This window comes from Ananas comosus, linkage group 1 (assembly GCF_001540865.1).
Source record: "Ananas comosus cultivar F153 linkage group 1, ASM154086v1, whole genome shotgun sequence".
Taxonomy (NCBI): Eukaryota; Viridiplantae; Streptophyta; class Magnoliopsida; order Poales; family Bromeliaceae; genus Ananas; species Ananas comosus.
This window is the reverse complement of record NC_033621.1, coordinates 1,579,230-1,599,843: the sequence shown is the minus strand read 5'-3', so window position 1 is coordinate 1,599,843 and position 20,614 is coordinate 1,579,230. Positions and strand designations below refer to the sequence as shown.

Below are 20,614 nucleotides of genomic sequence, written 5' to 3'. Positions count from 1 at the left end.
TAGAAAAAAAAAAAAAGTGGGGATACAAAAATGGTGAACAAGTAGCCAGGTTTCTCCATGGTTAACTAAACCTCTGTACTGAAACAACCTCAAAAATGAGACCAACAAAGTGGAGTGGAGTCAGAAGGGGGGAAAAAAAAGTTACTCAGAGTGAAGCACTTATAAAGATGCCATAGCTTTTCACAGTAACATAACTATTGTTACATATCCTTGCTTAATAAAGGACCAGATAGAATAAGCAGTTACAACAATGATAGCTCAGCAGGCCGATAGATTGATGACTTTTAGGAGCAGATACAACGGGATTAGCTCAACGCGTACGGATGTTCGACCATGAAAATTTGATCAACGGCAAGATCCTCTATATTTCGCAGGCTTCTCAACCTTGAGTAATGAAAGAACTTTCTGAGTGAATTTTGGAATCACCGTCGAATTAGTCCCTGCAAGAATGGCATAACCATGAGATAGGAGAAGTAAAGCAATAAAGAGTGAGATTCCAAGGATACCCAAAATGTAAAGTGCAAATATGATGTCAAAAGAATATTCAATTATAGCGATTAAGATTCTTGCTTAAGGTATATTATGAAGTGGATTGACTTTTCCAGTGCAGGTTAGAACAAGGCAGCAACATTCATCATCAAGGGAACACTTTTCCAGTTATACCTTGAACAGAATAACTGGTTCGACAAATTACCATTCGTCAAACCATTGTGGATCTAGCAAAGCGTTACGAGGTGATTTGATATAAACAGTTTGCTGTATCAACTGCAACTGCTGAGATATGTACCTTTTTCCCCTATCAGCTCTTTATATTAGTAAGCCACCACTCTTGCTCTTAAAACACTATTAAACTGCCACTGAGCTAAAACCTCAGTGAAAAAGGCTTTGAAATGATGAATGAACCTTACCTATAAATTCTGAAATGAAAACCTAACACGAGATCATGAATTTTCATATACTATAGAGAATCTAACACTAAGACATGAACTTTGGCACCAAAACACCTATGCCTCAAGACGTACTACTATTCAATGACAAAACCTGACTACAACAATTGACGGAAAAGAGCAAGGAAATGAGAGCATCTGGTATGCTAGTAAAGAGACTAAGACAAATAAGTAATTCGAGAAGAGAAAAGTGGAGATAAAAGAATTTACTCTAGGGGAAGTAGTGAGGAATAACATGATGACATTGGTTTAAGAAGAGTTTTACCTAAAACAAAGCCAGCCCCGTACAGTTGCAACTAAACACTAATTACTCTTCTTGTTGTTGGTGCTCTTGTCCATTGATCTTAATTTTGTAAGGCAAAGTTAATTTTATGAGTTACTTAAAGAAAGCAAATCAACAGCAAACTAACGAGAAGATCCTAAGCAGCACAGTGAGAAGAAACATCACACAAGCAAGCACAAATATTATCATCACTAAAAGATTATGCAATTAACTGCTCTAGTATGCCTCTTCAAAAGAAAATAGAAAATGATACGTAAGCTTACCAGTATTTGATCATGCCATCCCATCCACAAGTCGCCACCTTGCTCTGCTCCAACGGATGCCATTCGCAACCTATGCAAACACCGTCGTGACACTTTAAAGTCCTGAACACTTTACAACTCTTCCAATCCCAAAACCAGCACTTCCCCTCTCCGTCGCCCGAAATCACAAACCGCCCGTCCGGAGAGAAATTCACCTGGCACGCGTACCCTGCCGCAATATGCCCAGCAAACCTCTTCTTCTTGTTCAGCTGAAACCTCTCCTTTGTGCTATAAATAAGTATTTGATTGTCCAAGCTCTGGGCCGCAAGCCAATTCGAATTCGGGTGTAGAGATATCGACGGCATGGAGTGCATGTGGGGCTCGCTGATGTACTTTATAACCACCGGAATCCCAAATTCCCAAACCCTAAGGGACTTATCGTCGCTCGAAGTAACAAACCTTCGGTTGTTATCCACGAAAGTGATGGTATTCACCGCCCCTAGATGTTGATCGTACTCCTGCGTGATCTGACCAGAGTTCATGTCCCATTGGACGATCTTCTTATCGCTCATCCCCGCGAGAAGAATGTTCTGCTTATCTTCGTCCGGGTTCAGCTTAACAACGTAGGGGATCTTTCCCGTAGAGAAAGTGGAGATCACCTGGCCAGTTTCGGTGTCCCAATACTGGATGTTCTTGTCGTAGCCCGCGCTCAAGAATTTGGAGCCGTCGTTGGAGAAGGAGATGTCGCGAACTGCTTTCGAATGGCCCATGTAAGTGCGCATGCACTTGCCGGAATTGAACACGTCCCAAATCTTAACCTTGGAGTCCATGCTAGCAGATAGGAGGAGGTGGCCGTGCTTGGGGAAGAAGCGGATGGCGGAGACCCCTTTCGTGTGGCCGCTCCATGTGTGAACCAATCTCTTGGGGATGTAGCAGTGGTCGTTGGTGGCTTTGGCGTCCTTGGGCGGCGCAATCCACGAGCGGCCTTGGTAGTCGCGCTCCTCCTTGCCGTGAAAGGTGCTCTTGACGACGAGCTCGGGCTTGTCCCCTCTCCCGCCTTCGCCCCGGCCCTCCTTCTCCGCCTTCTTCTGGGCGTGGGCCTCGGCGTACTTCCTCTGATCCTCCGTGAGCTCGCCCTGGACCGCCTCCTTCTTCCCGGACCACGGGCTCTTGCGGTTCTTCAGGAGCCAGTCGTCGGTGGCCGGGTTCTCGGCGTCCGCCGAGGAGGCGCCGGCGCCGGCGCCGGCGTCGGCGTCGGCGTCGTGATCTCTGGATTTGAGGTGGAGGCGGCGGCGCTTCTGCTCCTGCGGGGGGAGGTTGTAGACGGAGAGGGCGGCGTTGGCGGCGAGGGTGTCGAGGTCGCCGACGACGGAGAGGCCGGAGGGGTCGGTGGCGTAGCCGAACTTGTGGAAGGTGTTGTACTGCTCGTCGAAGAGGAAGGGCTGGATCGCGGCGTCCTCGACGAAGCCGAGCTTGTGGTTGCGGAGGCCCTGGGCGAGGCCGTCCTTGGCGAAGGGGTGGGCGGGGCCGAGCACGGGGGCCCAGAGCTGGTCGTAGGTGGGGTTGAAGCCCACGGCGTGCTGCGTCGGGTCGAGGGGGCGGTGGGCGGAGCGCGCCGAGCCCGCCGCCGTGAGGGCGAGCGCCGTCTCGTCCACGGACGGGGCGGAGGATTTGGACCCGAGGGAGAGGCGAGGAGGGGACGAGGAGGAGCCCGACTCCGGCGACGAGGGCGCCTCCGCCGCCGCCGCCGCCGCGCCCCCGTGGCCGCTAGGGTTTGATGGATCTGATGATTCCTCTTCCGAGGGTTTCATGTCCTCGTCCTCGTCGGCGTAGCCCTTGAGGAGATCCATGGTGCGGTTCCCTCTAGGGTTTATGGACAGAGAGAGAGAGAGGGAGAGAGAGGATGTCGAACGAAGTGGGGTGGGATGGATCGGGTTCGCGTCGGGAGAGGGAGAAATAGATGGATGGTTCATTGCACGTGCAGCGCACGTGCGGGTTTAGAGGTACCAAAATGAAATTTGGTAAAATTCAGGGGACTATAAGTGCAAATTTACACCGATTACAATCCTCTCGTCCCGACCCTCTTCGTCTCTCGTCCCTGTCCCACCTTTCTCCTTCCTCTCTCTCTCTATCTCTCTCTCTCTCTCTCTCTCATCGAGATCGAGCTTCCGAAGGTCCGATCATGGCGGAGACTCCACCCCTCTTCCAAGAGGCTTCCCGCTGCGACGTTTGCCACTGTAGCTTCACCACCTTTCGCCGAAGGGTACGCGCTTCGCCCTAATCGCAACTCGTCAACTCGTTTCTCTCTCTCTAGATCTCCGATTCTTTCTATTCCGCTCGAGGATCAGATTCGACCTAATGAATTTAGACCCTTCTCTTCATTTTGTTTCGTAGAGAGCGATCGAATCCCTTCGGGAGCTATTCCGATTGCTGCGAAGCAGAGATTTATGAGACATTTTGATTGGGTTGGGCGAGAGCGATTTGCCGAATTGCTTATTAATCTAATCGGATTTGCAGAAACTCTTATTGCATTTAGGGCATATTTATTGGTTTTAGTTTTTGTGATGGGTCTTCAATTTCTAGTGCTCTCTCATTTGTATGCTATATTAGGTTTAGTGTGTGTTTGATTTGAGAATTGGTATTGTTCGGTTGGAGCAGTTATTGACATTCATGAGGATAATGCTTTTGGGAGGCTTTGATTTTTGATATACTCATGACTAAGAACCCAAGGAAACAACTTTTGTCACAACCATTCTTCTTCAATGTTTATATTACATACTCTACACAGTTGAACGGCGTATTCAGGGCTAAGGCGCAATTATAGACACAGGATAGGATGATTTTGAGAAATTTCGGAGAGATGAATCTATCTTAAAGCTTCAAATTAATATAAGAGGCATGCTTTACTAATGAACGAGGTTTGATTAGACTTTTTCCATATTGTTGAGAGATGGCTCCACTAAAGTAGACATTCTTTTAAGAGGGACCATATTTTTTTGAGTAAATATTTATTATAACCGCCCACGATAATTAGGTTAGTGATTTATAAGTTGGTTTATAGATTTTTGATGATGTTCCGCAGAAAATACTATTTAGCTAATATAAATCTAGCTTTCCACTAAGTAACCAAGTGTGAACATTGTCAAGCTTTCTTGTGTTTGACATGCTTCTTACTTTTGGTACTTTTCTTGCCCAGCATCACTGCCGAAGTTGTGGGAAGACACTATGCCATGAACATTCATCATATCACATGGTACATTTTGCCACAGTTCTGTGCATAAAACTTGTTTATTCATATTGAAGTGACGAAATATAAACTTGAGGTTATATACTTCCTACTGAAATTCATGTTATATTTTCAGGCTTTGCCTCAATATGGCATATATACAGATGTCAGAGTCTGCTATGAATGTTTCAACAAATCTTCGCGGTAGTGTTCTCAATGTTGCTTTCGTCTTGATTATATAAAAGTTATGTTCTTTGATGATATAGATGCATAGTCGTATATAACTTGAGATGATTGCTATCTTTTCTCTTAATTGGTTTGCAAACTTCAATTCATGATTGTACTTCCAAGAAAATTGCACCAGGACAACGGTCCAGCTGCTTCCCATATATGATATTCATAGGTTTTGATGTGCACAAGTAGTCCATAGGTCAACTTATTGACGGGTGTTTATAAGTTTTTTGGTGATACGAGGTGTGCTAAAATTTCTGCTATAGTGTACCATTATGATTGCTTGTTTCATGTTCCTTGTGGTAAAGCATGAAGCTAATTTGGCAACAAATAAATACAGCCTTTATCGCTTTCTCTATCGTGGTAACTATGGGAACTTTTGTTGATAAGGAATAGCTTCTTAATGCTGGATTTTGATGATATATTTCCCTTCTATGTTGCTTTAGTTCTGGAAATGTTGATAAAGAAACTTCTTCGGAGGCCATTGCTGCTGCAACCGACACCATTTCAAGGCTAAAAATAGGTGAGGATAATGTTCCTTCATCTGCACCAACTTCGGGAGATCACAATGTAGGAGCTTTAGAGTGCAAATGTGGAATGCCTTTGTGTATATGTGAAGCCCCAAAACCAGATCCTCCTCCTGCACCGGTAAATAATTATTTGTAATTGTTAAGTTGACTAGAACATGGTTTCGATGTTTGCATCCTCCTGTGCTCGATGAATTGCAGGTTCATAGTTCTTCATCAAGTGTGCAGTCCAACCCAAGACCAAAGAAAGCTATCAGCACTCAACAATCTGCTGAATCCAGTACAAAGAAATCCGGAGCTTCATCAGCCAGCAATTCTAGGTTATATAGAAGTAGACACTACTGTTTTTCAATATCCAAAACTTTTGATGTCTAAGGCACCATGATTTTAGCTTAGCATAATGCCAACCTGTACCTGTAAGCTTGAAGAGTGAAGTCGGATGGGTTTTTTCATGCACTTGGCCTGGCCGGAGATCCTGCAGAAATGTGTTTGACTAGTGTTGTTTGAAGAAGCAATAATAGCTCTTTCATTAAAAACCTCCTTAACAACGTCTACTTTCCATTTGCCAAACTCTTAATTGCTACTTTTCAGGGTATAGAAGCTGTCCAGAAGCTTGGCTGAGTAGGCACTTAGCATTATTACATGTGCAACATGTTATCACATTCTTTTCATCCATCTCAGCACTATAATTGCAACTTTCTATCATGTTTTTCAACTTTTTTTTCATCTATTTAAAATTGCCACTTGTCAATTTTTTATTGGCTTTCTTATTAGAGTACCAAATGCATCAGCTTAATGTGCTCTTCTCTACATTTGAATCTTTCTTCTTGACTTGTTTGTAATGTCCATGCAGTTCATTTTTTAATCTTGGTCAAACAAACAATACTAGCTCAGATAAGGGTCATGCGGATTATGAAGTCACTGGAGAGGTCAGAAACTAGCTAATAGGCACATGTTTCTGTTTCATGGTTTAACCATATTCTAGCACTGGATTTCATTCAGCACTCGTCATTATATTTTCAGGGTTTAAGGGAAGCAATTAAGAACAGTGATGTTCCAGCTGTCAGAAAACTACTGAGTCAGGTATCTTTGTTTCCTTCTTCCCGTTGCACTAACTATATCATTAATCAAAATCTTTCTATCGTCATTGGACAGGGAGTGGACGCAAACTACTGTGACAAGCAAGGTTTCACTTTGCTGCATTTGGTATGTCATAACTTGATTTGTCGTCTTGTTTGAATTTCTAGAAGGCAGGTGTGCCACAATTGTTGGAACGAGGATACATTGAACAGCTTACAGACGTCGATTGATATTCCATAAGCTTGTTACAATGTATCTATCATGGTTTTTCTGTTATAACAGAGATTCCTCTATCAATGATTGCAGGCTGCACTATTTAATCAGACCGAGATTGCTCTTATTCTCATGGATAATGGAGCGAACGTGGAATGCAAGAATGGGCAAGGTTACTGCTTTTCCATTATTTAAATATACCTGCGCCATTACTCAAAGAGCAATTTCATGAAATGGACTGCATGATCAGCATTGATTCTATGTTTTTTGGACTGATTGCCTTTGCTCTTGTGCACTCTCTTCTAATGTTATATTTCTGTCATTCTGAAAAGAGAAAATAACAATTCCAGTGCATGCACCTCCCAAAATAAGAATAAGAAGGTTATCATACATCACTCGTCCAAAGCTGTTTCCAATCTCTTAAATTTGTCAACGGATATAGATGAATCGCAACATTTCTACAAGGGTCAGGGGTTACAAATCTTATACACCTTTCTTTATTCAGGTGAAACGCCTCTCGACTGCGCTCCGGCCATGCTGCAATACAAAATGCGCAACCGGATGGCGGAACTCGCAGCTGGACAATCAAGCCACTGATTTTGTATATTGAGCTTTCGTGTGATTTTGTTTCTCGACAAATGGAGGCTGCTTTCTTTGGAGTTTGCTGATTTGACTTCAAGACTAGAGGATATGACAAGATGTCCCCGGAAGCAGTATACTGCTGTTGGAGAATAACTTTGTCTTTATTTCATTTGGCAGAACAGTTTACAAAGCTGTACAATTTCTTTTTATTATTTTAAGAATGTCGAATCTTAATGGTAATAATAATTTTAAGGGTTAATTAAACAATCCATTCTCTTTTTCTCAACTATTTATTTATACATACAATATATATCTGTATATAATCTGGCTGGAGTGTTTCTAATAGCATTAAGTACTTATGTTATCAAATTTTTTATCGTTAGATTTATCTCTTTGATTATTTTCATCTGTTAGGTTATACTATACAATCAATCACCCACTCAATTCTAGAGAAACCACTATCACTCTAACTATATATCCCTTCATCCAAGTGCCGAAAATCTAATAGCACCAATTAGAAACATTCCAACGTAATTCTCTCTCTCTCTCTCTCTCTCTCTCTATATATATACAATTGAGCTTCTATATTATTAATAATATTTGAATTTTTTTTTACTATTCAGGTAAGATTTAATGATAATTGGTTAAATAATATTAATCCAGTAATAAAAATAAACGAAGGAATAAATCTCACAGCTAAAATAACTCAAATAGTATTGATAGTATAGTAAAGAAACTCTATATACATAGAGAGAGAGAGAGAGAGAGAGAGAGTTCGACTACTATGCTATCAATAGCAACAAACGCTGGGTGCTATCAAATTTCTCGTCATTAGATTTATCTTTTTAACCATTTTCATCGATTAAATCATACAATTCAATTAACTACCACTCCACCAACCCTAGGCAAACACTATTATTTATGAATCAGTTTTACATATTTGTTGAAAGTACCGAGCTTTAAATCTTCATTTCTACCTTCGAGTCCCGCTTTTCACCAGTGCATAGGCCTTTTCACTTGCTTCTTCTTTTTTCCCTTTCAAGTACAAAAATGACCGCTTATTAAAGATTCACATGCTTAGACCAATCCAAAATCTTATTTTGCGCCTCAACAGACAAATCAATTTACCAATCCTACAAAGATTATTTTATCCAGCACCACAAAAAAACCAATGCCTTCTACGTGCATGATTCGCCTATTCGTCTATAACGGCATCAAGCTGCACAGAAACCCCAACGCACAATCTTGTTGCTTCTTTTGCTTCATCCACAATTTTTGAAGTTCAAACCGTTAGCTCCATGAATCTACACAAATACAAGAATTTCTAGGGTAATATTCCATATGCGTTCCTACTGTATCCTCCGGAGAAAACATCGGTGGCGTCATATTTGTTAGTCACCGTTCGATCCAATCCTTGAAGAGAAGCATCATATAGAGAGGAACATTCACGGCAGCGATAACTACAAGCAACCGAATCACCCGAATCAGCCGCTGAACCAGCCTCGTTGCCTTTGACTTGGTGAACCGCGGCACTTTTCCTGCATCATCTGACCTTGCTTCCGTATTAATTTCGATGTAATCTGATGGCCCTGGCTCCATCATGTGCTTCCTTGCTGTTGGTCTCGCAACAACGTTTCCCCTGTCACAATAAATATTTAATCAGTTCGGTGCTAAATGGGATCACAACCATCACACCACTCAAATGAGGCTATTTTGCACGAATGGAAAAGAAAAGGAACTTGATTTTGATTTTGTGATCCTGATTCCTCTTTTCCTTATTTGCAAACTTTTGGACCAAAATTGCGTATTCACGAAATGTCGACGAAGTCGCAAAGCCATAGGATAGTGGAATAGTGGATTATTTTTGCAAAAAACCCCAAATCCAACACAAAAAGCAATGGACAAGGAGGGGGGGTTTGACCGCAGGTGATTAATTTCTGGCCACTGATTGCGGCAATTCAAAACCTATGTCTGCAAAGTTTGGCAAGTATGTTCTCATTACCTCCCTGTTTTTATCGCCTCCGAATTAATGTTTGGGGCCTTCGATGTGGCTTTCTTAACAAGGTGCATTGATCCTTCCGCGTCCCATATCATTTCGTAGTCACAGTTTTCCTCGTCATCCTTCTCTTTGGCAGTGTTGCCAAAGTTGTTGCCGATTGCTTTGATGACATCCAAAAATCTATCGAGATAACTCCAAGAACCAAAACCAGTCGTTGGCCAAATTATAAGCAGAAGAAGAGTTAATACAAACTGACAAATATACCTGAAAAATACAAAAGGGTAGTGTGTTGTCAATTTTCACAACAACAAACAAGTCATAATTCAGCAATATATGCCCTACCAAACTTAATTTCTTTCATACATACCCCTCAATGTAGAAAAGATTCCCCTCTTTAATTTTTTTTCATTAATAGAAAACCAACTTAATATGAATAAGATGGTGCCTCAGCTTAAGATAAGGTTATTTCTGTACCGTGAAAAACTACACTTTCAATGTGCATATATATATGAATATTCAACTTTTACAGGGTATATACGTGAATAGATGATTTTCAAAATAAATATTTAAGAGTCTCGAACTAGTTGTAGTACCAGATATAGATGTGGGTTTGCTTCGGAAGAAAACAAAGAAGGGTAGAGACACTGTTTTCTGGCTCAGTCGCATTCGGCAATAGTCGCGATGCTACAGACATCAGCATGAATGATGGATAGAGATTTCCTTGCTGCCAGCTTATAGTCCCAAGGGTATGCTGCATGAAGGAAAATTTTAGATGCAGATTAATATTATAAACCAATACTAAGACTATTCTAGAATTTTCTCACCTCTAGTACTGATCCGAAAGGAGTTGAGTGGAAAACTGTACATTGATCATGATCATGGCCAGAGAGCACCAGTATCTGCAATAACCTAATTGAAGTAAAAAGGTGGTACTCCTATGATTCTAAGTATCTTGGAAAATTGCTACAAAGTGAGAAGTTTACTGGCTTGATAGAGCTTAGTAAAAGGTTTGAAGTTTCCTTGTCAAGATAGTTTTGATACCTACATCAACATAGTAAAGTTTCATCAGTCACTTAAGTATGAATTCTCTGTAAGCGTTGACCTATAAATGTCTGAATCAGTTGAGTGCAACAAACAAGCTCGAACAAAAGGCTTAGGGGAAGATATTCATAATTGCAGTCTCTCTTGTGCTTTATCATTCCAAGAAAGTAACCCTTACCGCTCTATTGAACTTATTCATTAAAGCAATAAAATCAGTTAAGAAATAGGGACTTACGTAATTCCTTGATCAAATGCAGCATAAGAAATTCTCTGAAAAAGAAAAGAATTGAATCAGTTTCTCCATGTAAACGGCATTTGTTTGACTTAAAAGTTACGATCCAACCACATATTACATAATGTAAGGCTGACAGGTAGAAATAATGACACAACACAACAATCTTTCTGATTGAAAGCAGCAATTTTGTATTACACCTCTACTTCTTGGTAACTCATTGTTCCCAAATTATGAAGAAAAAGTACCTGATTTATAACAGGGGATGAACGATACGGGCCACAATGTGTGTTATCAGGACGATAAAGAGGAATGTGTGTCAGTAGGACTGTTGGATTTGATTTAATATCTAAAAGATAGAGAAGTGTTAGTCAACCAATTTGATCTTAAATAAAAAATCACAGTAAGCAGCGGTATTCAGATAAACCAGATCACATACCATTTGATATATTTTTTATGAAGTTCCAGGATAATGATGTTTGATTTCCTTGTTTGGGCCCTGCTTAATAGATGTCCATCACCCATCATGTATACAATTGAATCAGTTAGCAAGCAAATATACAATGGAAATTGTATACATGCACACAAGAAAGCCAGGTTAGTAGGTCCACCCACAAAAAAAAAATGCTAGAGATACAGATAACAGCCTAATGACACTAATATATGGATTTCCAATTAATTAGATTCATCTACAAAAACTCTATCGTCCCCCTACAGCTGTATATTGCTTGATGACCATCATCAATCAAAGGGTCTTCATACAAATATACTAACATGATAAATAGCACTCAATTCAATAGGTACTGTGCAACAAAAATAAAATAAAATAACCTAGCTGAGAACATACTTTATACAAAATTCTCAGAATTTTGTCAGTATAGTACTTGACAAAGACATTCTATATCTATTAGAATATAAGTCAAGATCATCAACCAGTATCCAATAACATGTGAAGATTAATGCATTTCATCTGGCTGATGGGTCAACTCTATATTTCTCAATTAGTAAAGAAACATCAAACTCAAATTTCAAGTAGTTGCTACATACCATCAAGAGTTTGACCGTCAACAACAATGAAATTCACCTTTCCAATAGAAAAGTGATAATTTCTTGATCCAAACTCATTCTCATACCGACTGATCACCTATCACAATAAAATTCTTAAATCAATTGACAAAATATAAAGGATAAATTCAAAGGCATTTTCACATGGGGTGTCCCATGGTTTCATTTGTTTCATCCAGGTTCCCTGAGATCACTGCTTCTATTTTCTGCTAGGACATTCCTTCAACTCTATTTTGCATATGCAAGCATTAAAACCTCCCCTCCTCCCAGCAGCAGCGGGTGATGGGTGGATGGTCTAGTGAGTGGTGCTGCTGGGAGATGGGCGGCTGGTCTGGTAAGTGGTGACCACATAAGGCAGGAGAAGGGTCTAAAGGCAGCAATGATGCCGTAGCAAGGGCTTGGTTATAGATGGAGCAGGAAGAAAAGGAAAGGAAGACTGGAAGAGAAATGGGATGAATTTGGGATTAAGGTCAGGGTTCGATCAAAACTCGACCGAAACCCTTTTGTTTGAATCAAAACCCAATTGAAAAACAAATTCTAACAGGAGTTGACAGCAAGGCCTGTAGAGACATGCAAACAATAGCACAGGAGCAACTCAGTGGCACAAACAAAACCATGAGACACAAATCCAAATTAGCCAAAATCAGCCTTTAAAGTCCATAGAGAAGAGTAAAAGATAACAAGAATTGCACGACATGATTTAGTGTAGGAAATGATGTAGGAATAGACAGAAACGATGCAAACCAATGTCATGCAGTGCACAGAAATGGTACAGTTCTGACCACCCGTGCAATGCCATTTTATCCACGTATACATTTTTTTTTTTTTGCTTTTCAGCATTAATCAACAATCCTACGCAGTTCTCACAACTAAGGTTTCCCAAGAAATAACCAAGCTTACTATAATATGACCAACTACGAGGCTCTATTACCGACATCTAGGATTTTTTTAAGAAGGAAAAGAGCTTTAAGATTATCTGGCTCTAGCTTGGTTATTGTTCATCATGCACATTCACATTGATTGTTTTCTTCTGGGGCAAAATTTTAACTTTTTAATTTTAACCTTTTCTACCTTTTTCAGGCCCTTAGTTTTGTGCCAGCAGTGTTTCTTAAATTGATTCTTCGGCAGAAAGTAATTCAATGGCAAATTAGTATACTTGGTCGTATATTTACTTCTCTTGCACAAACTAGTGTAGGAACAAAACCAGCAAAAACTATGACAAAAATGATAAATTTTACAATAAGAAACTACCTCGGGATGTTGGGAGTGAAAAGCCGCATAGCCAATGTCATGATTTCCACACAGGTAGTAGTATGGAGTGTCAGAATCTCTTCTTTTCTCATTCACACCAAATATATGCTTAAAACGACTTAACGATTCCTGCCACCTGTGAGGATCGTCAAAGAGAAAATCTAAAGATATAGCTATATAGATTGCCCAAGTAGTAAGTATGTTGATTAATTGATTCTTGTTAAGCCAGTCCAAAGTTTGCTTGAAAGCCAAAATCCAAAAAAAAAATTGAGCATAAAGATAAAATAATACTAGGTATTCTATGGTAAAAGCAATTTTAGAGAACATAAGAAAAAGAATCTAAGAACCGTGCCTTACTCGTCATCCGACATATACGGACCCCCATCGAAGTAATCACCCAGAAATAAAACCACGTCAGGTTTAAAAGGCAGTATAGATGTATGAAAAGCTCTTCGCATGTACAAATCTGTATAAAACTGGGCAACTTCTAGGGCAAACGAATCAGGAGCAAGTCCAAGTGAGGTGCTGTCCATAAGCTGCAATGAAAACTTCTTTCAGAGTAGCAAGGAAAGAGTAGAATAAAGCAGTGCTTTGGAGAACTAAATGACATTAAGCATAAAAAATTAGATGAGATATCTATTTAATGTTGCAGTGGAATTAAGTTAACCTGTGGATCAGCCACAACAGCAACCTTCACCTGTCAAAGAAAGTAAATACAAGGAAATTAAACCAAGTTCGTAAACAAATTTCAAACATTGCCAAGAGGGCATTGTAAAACTATTACACACTGGAACAATAACAATAACTAACAAACAAGAATGACATGTATTAGCATTTTATACATATAATAAGTGGAGTAGCATTCAGAAAAAATAAATAAATAAATAAATAATTCGGTAGTGTTCTTATCGCAAAATTTGACTCACTGAATCCTACACCATCAGCTATAAAGATCAAGTGTATAATACAACGACACGCTAGCAAATATTAAACAGCGCTAAAATTTCAGCTCAAATCAACTTCACCATGGGTGGTACAATCTAAAACGTTATATCATAAATCATTACATGCTCAGCAAATGCGACAATTTATGTAAAAATGAAAAGAAAATCCTTAAATTTTCAGCCGAAATTGGAAACCTTGCTGTGCCCTAAAGATCATTCCTACTTCACCAATCGCTAATTTTTCCAAATCTAGGATCACTTTATACTAATTCCTCAGATTAGTGTGCGAACATTTGCAATCTAATTAAAATTAGGGACTGTAGGAGCTCAATCTCGAGATCTTATCATAAAACGAAACAAAAAAGTAATGGATTCAAATGCTAACCCTGTTCTTCCCATTCTAGAATCGCTTGATGCCGATCCAATTCGAAATCCAAAAACGAAACGAACACAAAATCAATCGACTCAAATGCTACGAATCATTACCGAGGAAGAGGGGGAGGAGGAGGAGGAGGGGGTGAGGCGGGGCCATTTGCAGGTGGAGAGCGGGACCCAGTAGGCGACCATCTCGCCGTAGAGGAGAGTGGCGGCCCACAAGCAACAGAGGAACAGCGTGAGGCGCCACAAGCTCTGCATCGCTCCGATTCTCCCACCTCTCTCAAATCCGTGTTTTAGGGTTTTTTTCCCCTTCGATTTTGAGGGAGATTGCCCGGAGAAGAAGAAGAAGAAGAAGAAGAGGGGATCGGATCGTAGTTTTCGAAACTGTGGTGATGGATTTGACTCTTTTGCAAGGCTCAGTCGTCTAGGAACAAATAGCCATTCGCAGTAAAAACGTGTAATAAAAAAATAATTTATTATTTGTGTTATAGAAATTTTTTTTAAAAAAAATGAAATTTTAAGATCCCTCAAAATAAAAAAATTCCTCCAATTTGATGTTCACAGAATTTGAAAATAAATACATTATTTAAAAGCATTACTACACATCAAATTATCCACACCAACGTGATTTCGTTGAAAAGTTTCTCAACAAGATGTTGTAGCTTGATGAGCCGTAATCGTAATCATTTATATTAATTTAGAAGTTTTTTTTTTTTCAAATCTCAATCATGTATTAGATGGTAAATTGCGAAAAAGCTCAGTAGAGTATGGTTACAAAAATTTTAGAGTTCTTACAGGGGCAAAACGAAGAAAACAAGCTTCTGAACCTCAAAAAGTAATAAAGTTTCAAATTCATTTGAAACATCCAGTTCCGCAGCTAAACCATTAAGGCCCACTTAACTAGACTAGATGCTTCTTAGAACAATTCTATTTAAACAGCATCTGCATAGAAAACTCATGACTCTCAAAGCTAATTGTCACACTCCATACATAGAAAGAGGCTAGAGTTTCTTACACATTTTTGCACATACTTTAATACAAAAAATCAACATATTTGTAACAAATAGAACCAAATAAATAGGTCAATGCCATTGATACATATGCTAGATGTACACACTCCCAACCAGGTTCATCACTAATATGAACAAGCTCCTTTGCCATAAAGAAACAGGATTCATCGTCCCCTCCGATGCAAGAGTCAGGTAGTGATCTCCGCATGATCCCTGCATCATCGTACTTTGAAATAGGCCGTAATTGCTTTAAACTTTCCATTCAGAAAGCTCTTCTCAACCTGCAAGCAAAATGTTCAACACGGTCAACGCAAAATTTGTGACGGTTAAACCATAGACGAGAAATTTTGAAAGTGAAACGGCAGATTATTTTCAAATTACACAGCAGAATAAACATTTCTACTTAAGCAAAAGCTTTTAATATTTATATTCTGATTATGAAAAAAATATATATATGCAGCTATATTCTAGGAATGCATTTCTAAACCATGTTCGGCGACTGAGAAGCTTAATGACAGTAATATGGCAGAAGAAATGAGAAATAGAGATGCTTCTATGCAACTCAGTCAACTATCTTTTTTAGATCACATCAAAACGTTACAGAGCTTGCATATCATGAAACTACTAAGTTATTAATCTTTACCGAACATTTCCATACTAACAGATTGACAGAGAAGCAAAATTTTAAGGTGTTCCAGTAATTAGTACATCAAATCACCCGCAATCATTTCACCGTCTATAATTAGGTTGTAATTTAAAGAATAATCAGAAAACAGATCCCCATTATCAAACCAGAGGGGACAGAAATTTATTATAACGGAGAACGGGAAAGGCATACAAGCTGCAAAAATTTGATTATTTAAAGTGATACCCAGATAAAAGAGGAAACACAGAGGAATAAATATAAGCAAGGAGACAACTCGAGCTGGACTTATACCTCAAGCTCGCAGGGAGGATCAACAGATAAAGACAGCTCCGCCAATTGGTTTAGATCGACATTCCGAGGAAGAAACATCACTATTCTCGAGGCAATCGTCATTGCAATTTTGAAAAGAAAATATCTAAATCAAAGAAAAGACGGATGTTAATTCTCATCTTAAAACATTACCATCTCATAAAAAGAACTATAAAAACAAAGGCCTAACCCATCACAAGGCTTAAGCATGGTTCTGATATCATAAGTTTCCACTTTAACATAGTCAGGACCTCCCCAAGGAGGTGACATGAAAACAGTGTCTCCCTGCAAGCGTATACGATGATAAACCATCAGCAGCAAAGACCTTAATGTCACATATCAGGAGAACATATTCCACAAAATATACTTGGCAAAGAAACAGTAATGGTACCTTCAAGCGTCGAGCAATTTGAAAGAAGTCACCTATTATAAAATCTATTTGGTCATTAACTCCATAGATAGCCGCATTATGCTGTGCACACTCTATTTTCGTTGGATCGACATCAATAGCGATAACATGATTGCTCCTGAAATACAACTAACATTCTTTAAAAAAAAAGGAAAAAAGGATTTAAGCATTCCTTTGCAAATGAGATATATAGCCAAGGGATTACTTATGAAAAAGAGCAATGTTACGGACTTCATAGCAAACTGGATGGCGTTTCCTCCGGCTCCCGTGAAACAATCAATAATAGTGCCACTACCGCATCGAGACGCGTGATGTCTTGCAATGGGCTCTGGTGTGACGGAAAACCAGCCTTCTTCATCCATCTTTATACCATAATCAAAACGAGAAAAAAGTGAGTACCTCTGAATCCAGTACTTGCTGATATCAGTGGTAGAGAGGCCTTCGATGACTCCTTGAAATGTATGTTCTGCGGAAAGGAAAAATAACTTAAAAAAACTTATTTCAAGCTATAGTAAAAAATCATGATAGAACTAGCTTAGATGCTACCGGTGTATAATCTGCAAAGAAGTTTGGAAGGATGCAGGCTAAAAATGCTAAAACGGCAAAACTTAGTTAAAACGGTTAATGTAGTCCGCACGGAATTGTGAGAGACATTTGGCTCACAGAATTTCTTCACCTAGGTATATAAAGTATTGTTGTATTTAAAACTCGGTGTATAATAGGAACTAGGGTAATAATTGGGCTTCATCCTGTTTGAAAGGTTACAAATGAGTTCCTTCTATATATCCAGCCCTCTTCAACTCGGGGTGAAACAACGAGCAGATGTGAAGAAAAAGTAAAATGAAGGGATGAGAAATCTTCAATAGATTATCTACTGCTATACATATCGGCTTACGTGATTGGAGTCTTCTTACTCTCTTTTTCTTTTTTGTTGTAGCAATTGAATAATGATAGTCTAGCCCATTAATCGTAGAGGAGTCACTTTGCACATTTTCTTCATATTGTACTTCATGTATAGTGTTTTTCGGATCTTCAAGTGAAGAATCAGGTATATTGCAAGCTTCTTCACAGTAAACATTATTCTCCTCTTTATCCAAATCATGCACATTCTTTTCATGGAATGAGCAACTCAAATCTTGTAATCCCTGTGCATCCTCTTCAGTAGCTGCACAAGTGCTGGTGGAAAGAGCAAAGTCTTCCAAGCCTGAAGGAGGATACCACGTAGACTCCCGTGTTTCGACGTTGTAGAAATAATTTCTCTCATAAAAAGCATCCCAAATCACTCTCCAGTCACCAAATTCAAAATGTGCACTATTTTCAGCATTTTGAGCGTGGTTCTCACTCAAAGGCGACTCCACTGATATTGAACAGGGCTTCAGTGTTTCAGTGTCATTTGACCCACAATTTTCACTAGTATCATGTGATATCAATGAAGAGTCCAAGTGCTTTTCCTCCTCGTTCTTCTCGTATGACCTTCCCTCCTCACAAAGTTCACCGCTGCCATTACTAAATCCATTTCCATGAGAACGCTGCCCAGAGGATCGAGCGTCCGACTGTGAAGCAATACCACAAAACTTGGTCTCTCGATCAACATGATCAAGGCCTATTTCATCGCTCACTTTGTCACAAAATTGGCTGTTGGCAAAAGCAGCATAACCTCCATCAATCTCTTCAGTTTTGCAAGGAGAAGCTCGAGCAGACTCTCCTGAAGCATCGCAACGAGTAGGCGAACTTGTGAAATCATGCCAAACTCTCGATGGAGAAACACTTTCCGATTCACCGTCTTTCCAAACTGCAGGGACGGTATTATCTTTTAGATCACTAGAAGACCTGGATTTCACTCCCTTTCCCTTTTTCTTTCCGCCGAAAGCTACATTCTTCTTCTGCAATGGACAAAACTACCACTTATAAGTATGAATTCTACGAGTAAATATTAGCTTACAAATAAGGAGAGAGAAAAAAAAAAAAAGGCATAAGAAGGCAAATTCGAAAAGCACTAACCTCCTTACTCGTGCTGAATGAAACGGGCAGACCCAAAGCATCCATCTGACAAGCTAATTCCAAATCTTCGGCATGAGCATAACCTGTAAAAATGATAGAGATGACACCAATGTTCAATGCTGAAGCATCATAGGAGAATGTGGTAGAGTGATTCAATAATCTTATTTGAAATTTTGAAAAGAACATGATTTCGAAGGGAAAAAGGAAGCTTACCATCCACTTCCTGTGTGATTCCTGAGTTGACATCAGTAGCGGTGCAAGAGCTCTGTTTTAGGGTTGATCAAATTAACAACTAAAAAACAAAATTTTCAAAGCTTAATGTGAAAAATACACACATACACACACAAAAATTAAAAAAAAAAAAAAGTTCGTTTGCAAAATTCGTCCAAAAAGTACAGCATCAAAACCCTAAAACCCCAAAAATAAAAAAAATAAAAAAAGAGAAAACTACTACAGCTACACTGAACTTACAGTAGGCTCGTCTTCCGGAGAGTAATCCCGAGAATAAGTCTCGGAATAACTGTTGGAATAAGAACTATCCCTGCTCCATAATTCCCAAAACACTTTAGAACTAAAAATTGGCGACACAAAAAAAAAAAAAAAATCAGTAAAATAAATAAATAAAAAAAAGAGGTAGCTCGCCATAGGTGGACTTCGGTGAGCTTAAAGAGACGGCCGAGCTTCCTTATCGCCAGCGATTCTGCCGCCGAGTCGTCGGCGGCGGTGGCGGAGACCATCGCGGGAAGGTGCCGCCGTAAACAGGTGAAGAAGATGAATTGTGAGGGGTTTTTTTTTTTTTTTGTTTTTTTTCTTGGGTTTTTGATCGGAGTGGAGTGGGGAAAGTGTTAAAAAGCTGTTTATGAACCGGGCCGGGCTGTCTCGGCCCAGGGCTTCGCCGACTGGGCCTGAAACAGACATAGCCCAAACTCTCCCCTAAGCGTCTGTTTGTTTGATTTTGAATTCCAGAGGTTGAATTCGTAATTTTCGAGAAAGTCGTGCGCGTCAGTATTTGTGTCAATACCGAAGACGCGAAATCATCCAAACTCCCGCTCACAATTGTATGGAGATCGACTTCTCGACTTCAGTTGGTTGGGGGTTGAAGTCGAGTTCGTCAAACTCACAAATTTTTTTTGTCCTCTGCGGTTGAAGGATTTCTATCAAATGAAATGAAAAAGATTCAAACTTCCAACACGTGTATTATTAAAAAAAAAAAAAAAATGGGGTGGGCCAACTTCTTGTTAATAATTCAGCATGGGTTAATTCTTTCTAGAGGGTTTATAGGGATTGACCAGAATTCTGTTTTTGTCGCAATATCCAAACAATGCATCTGAGCTGTTGTGGAAAAGGGTGGCTTTTTTTTTTATTTTTTTATTTTTTGTCTCCATTTGTGATTCAATGCGTTATGGGAGGCATGTTGTAGGTGCCGGGGAGTCGGAAGAGGGAGGGTTATCCCATGCGTAGCTGTTTGGAGATGGGCCATTTGTAGGTAGGGACGCAGATGGATCCAGATTGATGGACTTTTACGCCTGGTCCGCTCCGAATGAGACATAATTAGAGGCTAAAATAAATAATAATAATAATAATAATTTATTTTGAACCCGTCTTAGATCTACTAAAGAAATGGAATAGAAAGCCGAATATCCTGACTTTCCTTTGATTCATCCTCCACTTCGGACCCTACCCTCCAAATAAAAGGATAAGTAGAACAAAATAGAATAAAAATCAACTTGTTATAAAAATCGTCCATGATCCGCCAAAATAAGCAGGAGCGGGGAGACCCTACCTGCCTTCGAATTTGCGCTGCTTGTTTGTGGGTCAGGTTGTTGTCGACTATTGTCAATGGAATGTTTGGCACTAGAATATATATATGTAATATTATTTGATATAGTGCTATCGGAATTATATTGTAAGACCAAATATTATATTAACCTAGATTTTTTCCACAGTAAAATCAAAACATTGAATTAAAACTTGTAAGTTTCAGAGTCAGAATTTTAA

At 39.6% G+C, this 20,614-nt stretch overlaps 4 protein-coding genes across 9 annotated transcripts; 1 reads left to right on the top strand and 3 right to left on the bottom strand.

Annotated features, from left to right (window-relative positions):
* LOC109722143 (vacuolar protein sorting-associated protein 27) lies at positions 548-7,598 on the top strand. 2 transcript variants are annotated; one of them, XM_020250045.1, is made up of 10 exons: positions 548-734; positions 4,669-4,725; positions 4,835-4,902; positions 5,376-5,577; positions 5,658-5,776; positions 6,310-6,385; positions 6,480-6,539; positions 6,612-6,662; positions 6,843-6,921; positions 7,255-7,598. In XM_020250045.1, the coding sequence occupies exons 2-10, from the start codon at positions 4,723-4,725 to the stop codon at positions 7,344-7,346; spliced, it is 750 nt and encodes a 249-aa protein (XP_020105634.1). In that variant the 5' UTR covers positions 548-734; positions 4,669-4,722; the 3' UTR covers positions 7,347-7,598. The 2 variants fall into 2 exon arrangements, with proteins under 2 accessions (XP_020105634.1, XP_020105627.1); XM_020250038.1 differs by lacking the exon at positions 548-734 and adding an exon at positions 3,579-3,735.
* On the bottom strand, positions 1,490-3,420 carry LOC109722135 (pre-mRNA-processing factor 17). The gene has a single exon (XM_020250024.1). It carries the CDS (start codon positions 3,320-3,322, stop codon positions 1,490-1,492), a length of 1,833 nt encoding a protein of 610 aa, XP_020105613.1. The 5' UTR covers positions 3,323-3,420.
* Positions 8,146-14,660, bottom strand: LOC109718786 (uncharacterized protein C630.12). Its single transcript, XM_020245187.1, has 13 exons — positions 14,350-14,660; positions 13,587-13,616; positions 13,277-13,455; positions 12,920-13,055; positions 11,651-11,747; positions 11,043-11,102; positions 10,852-10,952; positions 10,607-10,641; positions 10,314-10,371; positions 10,155-10,229; positions 9,924-10,081; positions 9,334-9,594; positions 8,146-8,970 (listed from the first exon to the last, which is right to left on the bottom strand). Exons 1-13 carry the CDS (start codon positions 14,497-14,499, stop codon positions 8,727-8,729), a joined length of 1,584 nt encoding a protein of 527 aa, XP_020100776.1. The 5' UTR covers positions 14,500-14,660; the 3' UTR covers positions 8,146-8,726.
* Positions 15,200-19,443, bottom strand: LOC109720828 (trimethylguanosine synthase-like). Of its 5 annotated transcripts, none has more exons than XM_020248175.1 (10): positions 19,259-19,443; positions 19,088-19,157; positions 18,830-18,881; positions 18,617-18,699; positions 17,511-18,498; positions 16,847-17,081; positions 16,598-16,733; positions 16,397-16,491; positions 16,189-16,312; positions 15,200-15,532 (listed from the first exon to the last, which is right to left on the bottom strand). In XM_020248175.1, the coding sequence occupies exons 1-10, from the start codon at positions 19,351-19,353 to the stop codon at positions 15,470-15,472; spliced, it is 1,941 nt and encodes a 646-aa protein (XP_020103764.1). In that variant the 5' UTR covers positions 19,354-19,443; the 3' UTR covers positions 15,200-15,469. The 5 variants fall into 5 exon arrangements, 4 of the variants coding, with proteins under 4 accessions (XP_020103764.1, XP_020103773.1, XP_020103758.1 ...); XM_020248184.1 differs by having other exon boundaries at positions 16,847-16,943; positions 17,015-17,081; positions 17,530-18,498; positions 19,088-19,411; XM_020248169.1 differs by having other exon boundaries at positions 19,088-19,411.

Coding starts and splice junctions, on each gene's coding strand:
- LOC109722135 (XM_020250024.1), bottom strand. CDS start 3,322: ATGGATCTCCTCAAGGGCTACGCCGACGAGGACGAGGACATGAAACCC.
- LOC109718786 (XM_020245187.1), bottom strand. CDS start 14,499: ATGCAGAGCTTGTGGCGCCTCACGCTGTTCCTCTGTTGCTTGTGGGCC. Junction 13,617..14,349: donor CCTCCTCCCCCTCTTCCTCG/GTAATGATTCGT, acceptor TTTCTTTGACAG/GTGAAGGTTGCTGTTGTGGC. Junction 9,595..9,923: donor CAAACCCACATCTATATCTG/GTACTACAACTA, acceptor TGTATTTTTCAG/GTATATTTGTCAGTTTGTAT.
- LOC109720828 (XM_020248169.1), bottom strand. CDS start 19,261: ATGGCGAGCTACCTCTTTTTTTTATTTATTTATTTTACTGATTTTTTT. Junction 17,082..17,510: donor AGTAAGAAGACTCCAATCAC/GTAAGCCGATAT, acceptor TCCTTTCCGCAG/AACATACATTTCAAGGAGTC. Junction 16,734..16,846: donor GCCATCCAGTTTGCTATGAA/GTCCGTAACATT, acceptor GTTGTATTTCAG/GAGCAATCATGTTATCGCTA.
- LOC109722143 (XM_020250038.1), top strand. CDS start 3,655: ATGGCGGAGACTCCACCCCTCTTCCAAGAGGCTTCCCGCTGCGACGTT. Junction 4,726..4,834: donor AACATTCATCATATCACATG/GTACATTTTGCC, acceptor TTATATTTTCAG/GCTTTGCCTCAATATGGCAT. Junction 6,663..6,842: donor GTTTCACTTTGCTGCATTTG/GTATGTCATAAC, acceptor CAATGATTGCAG/GCTGCACTATTTAATCAGAC.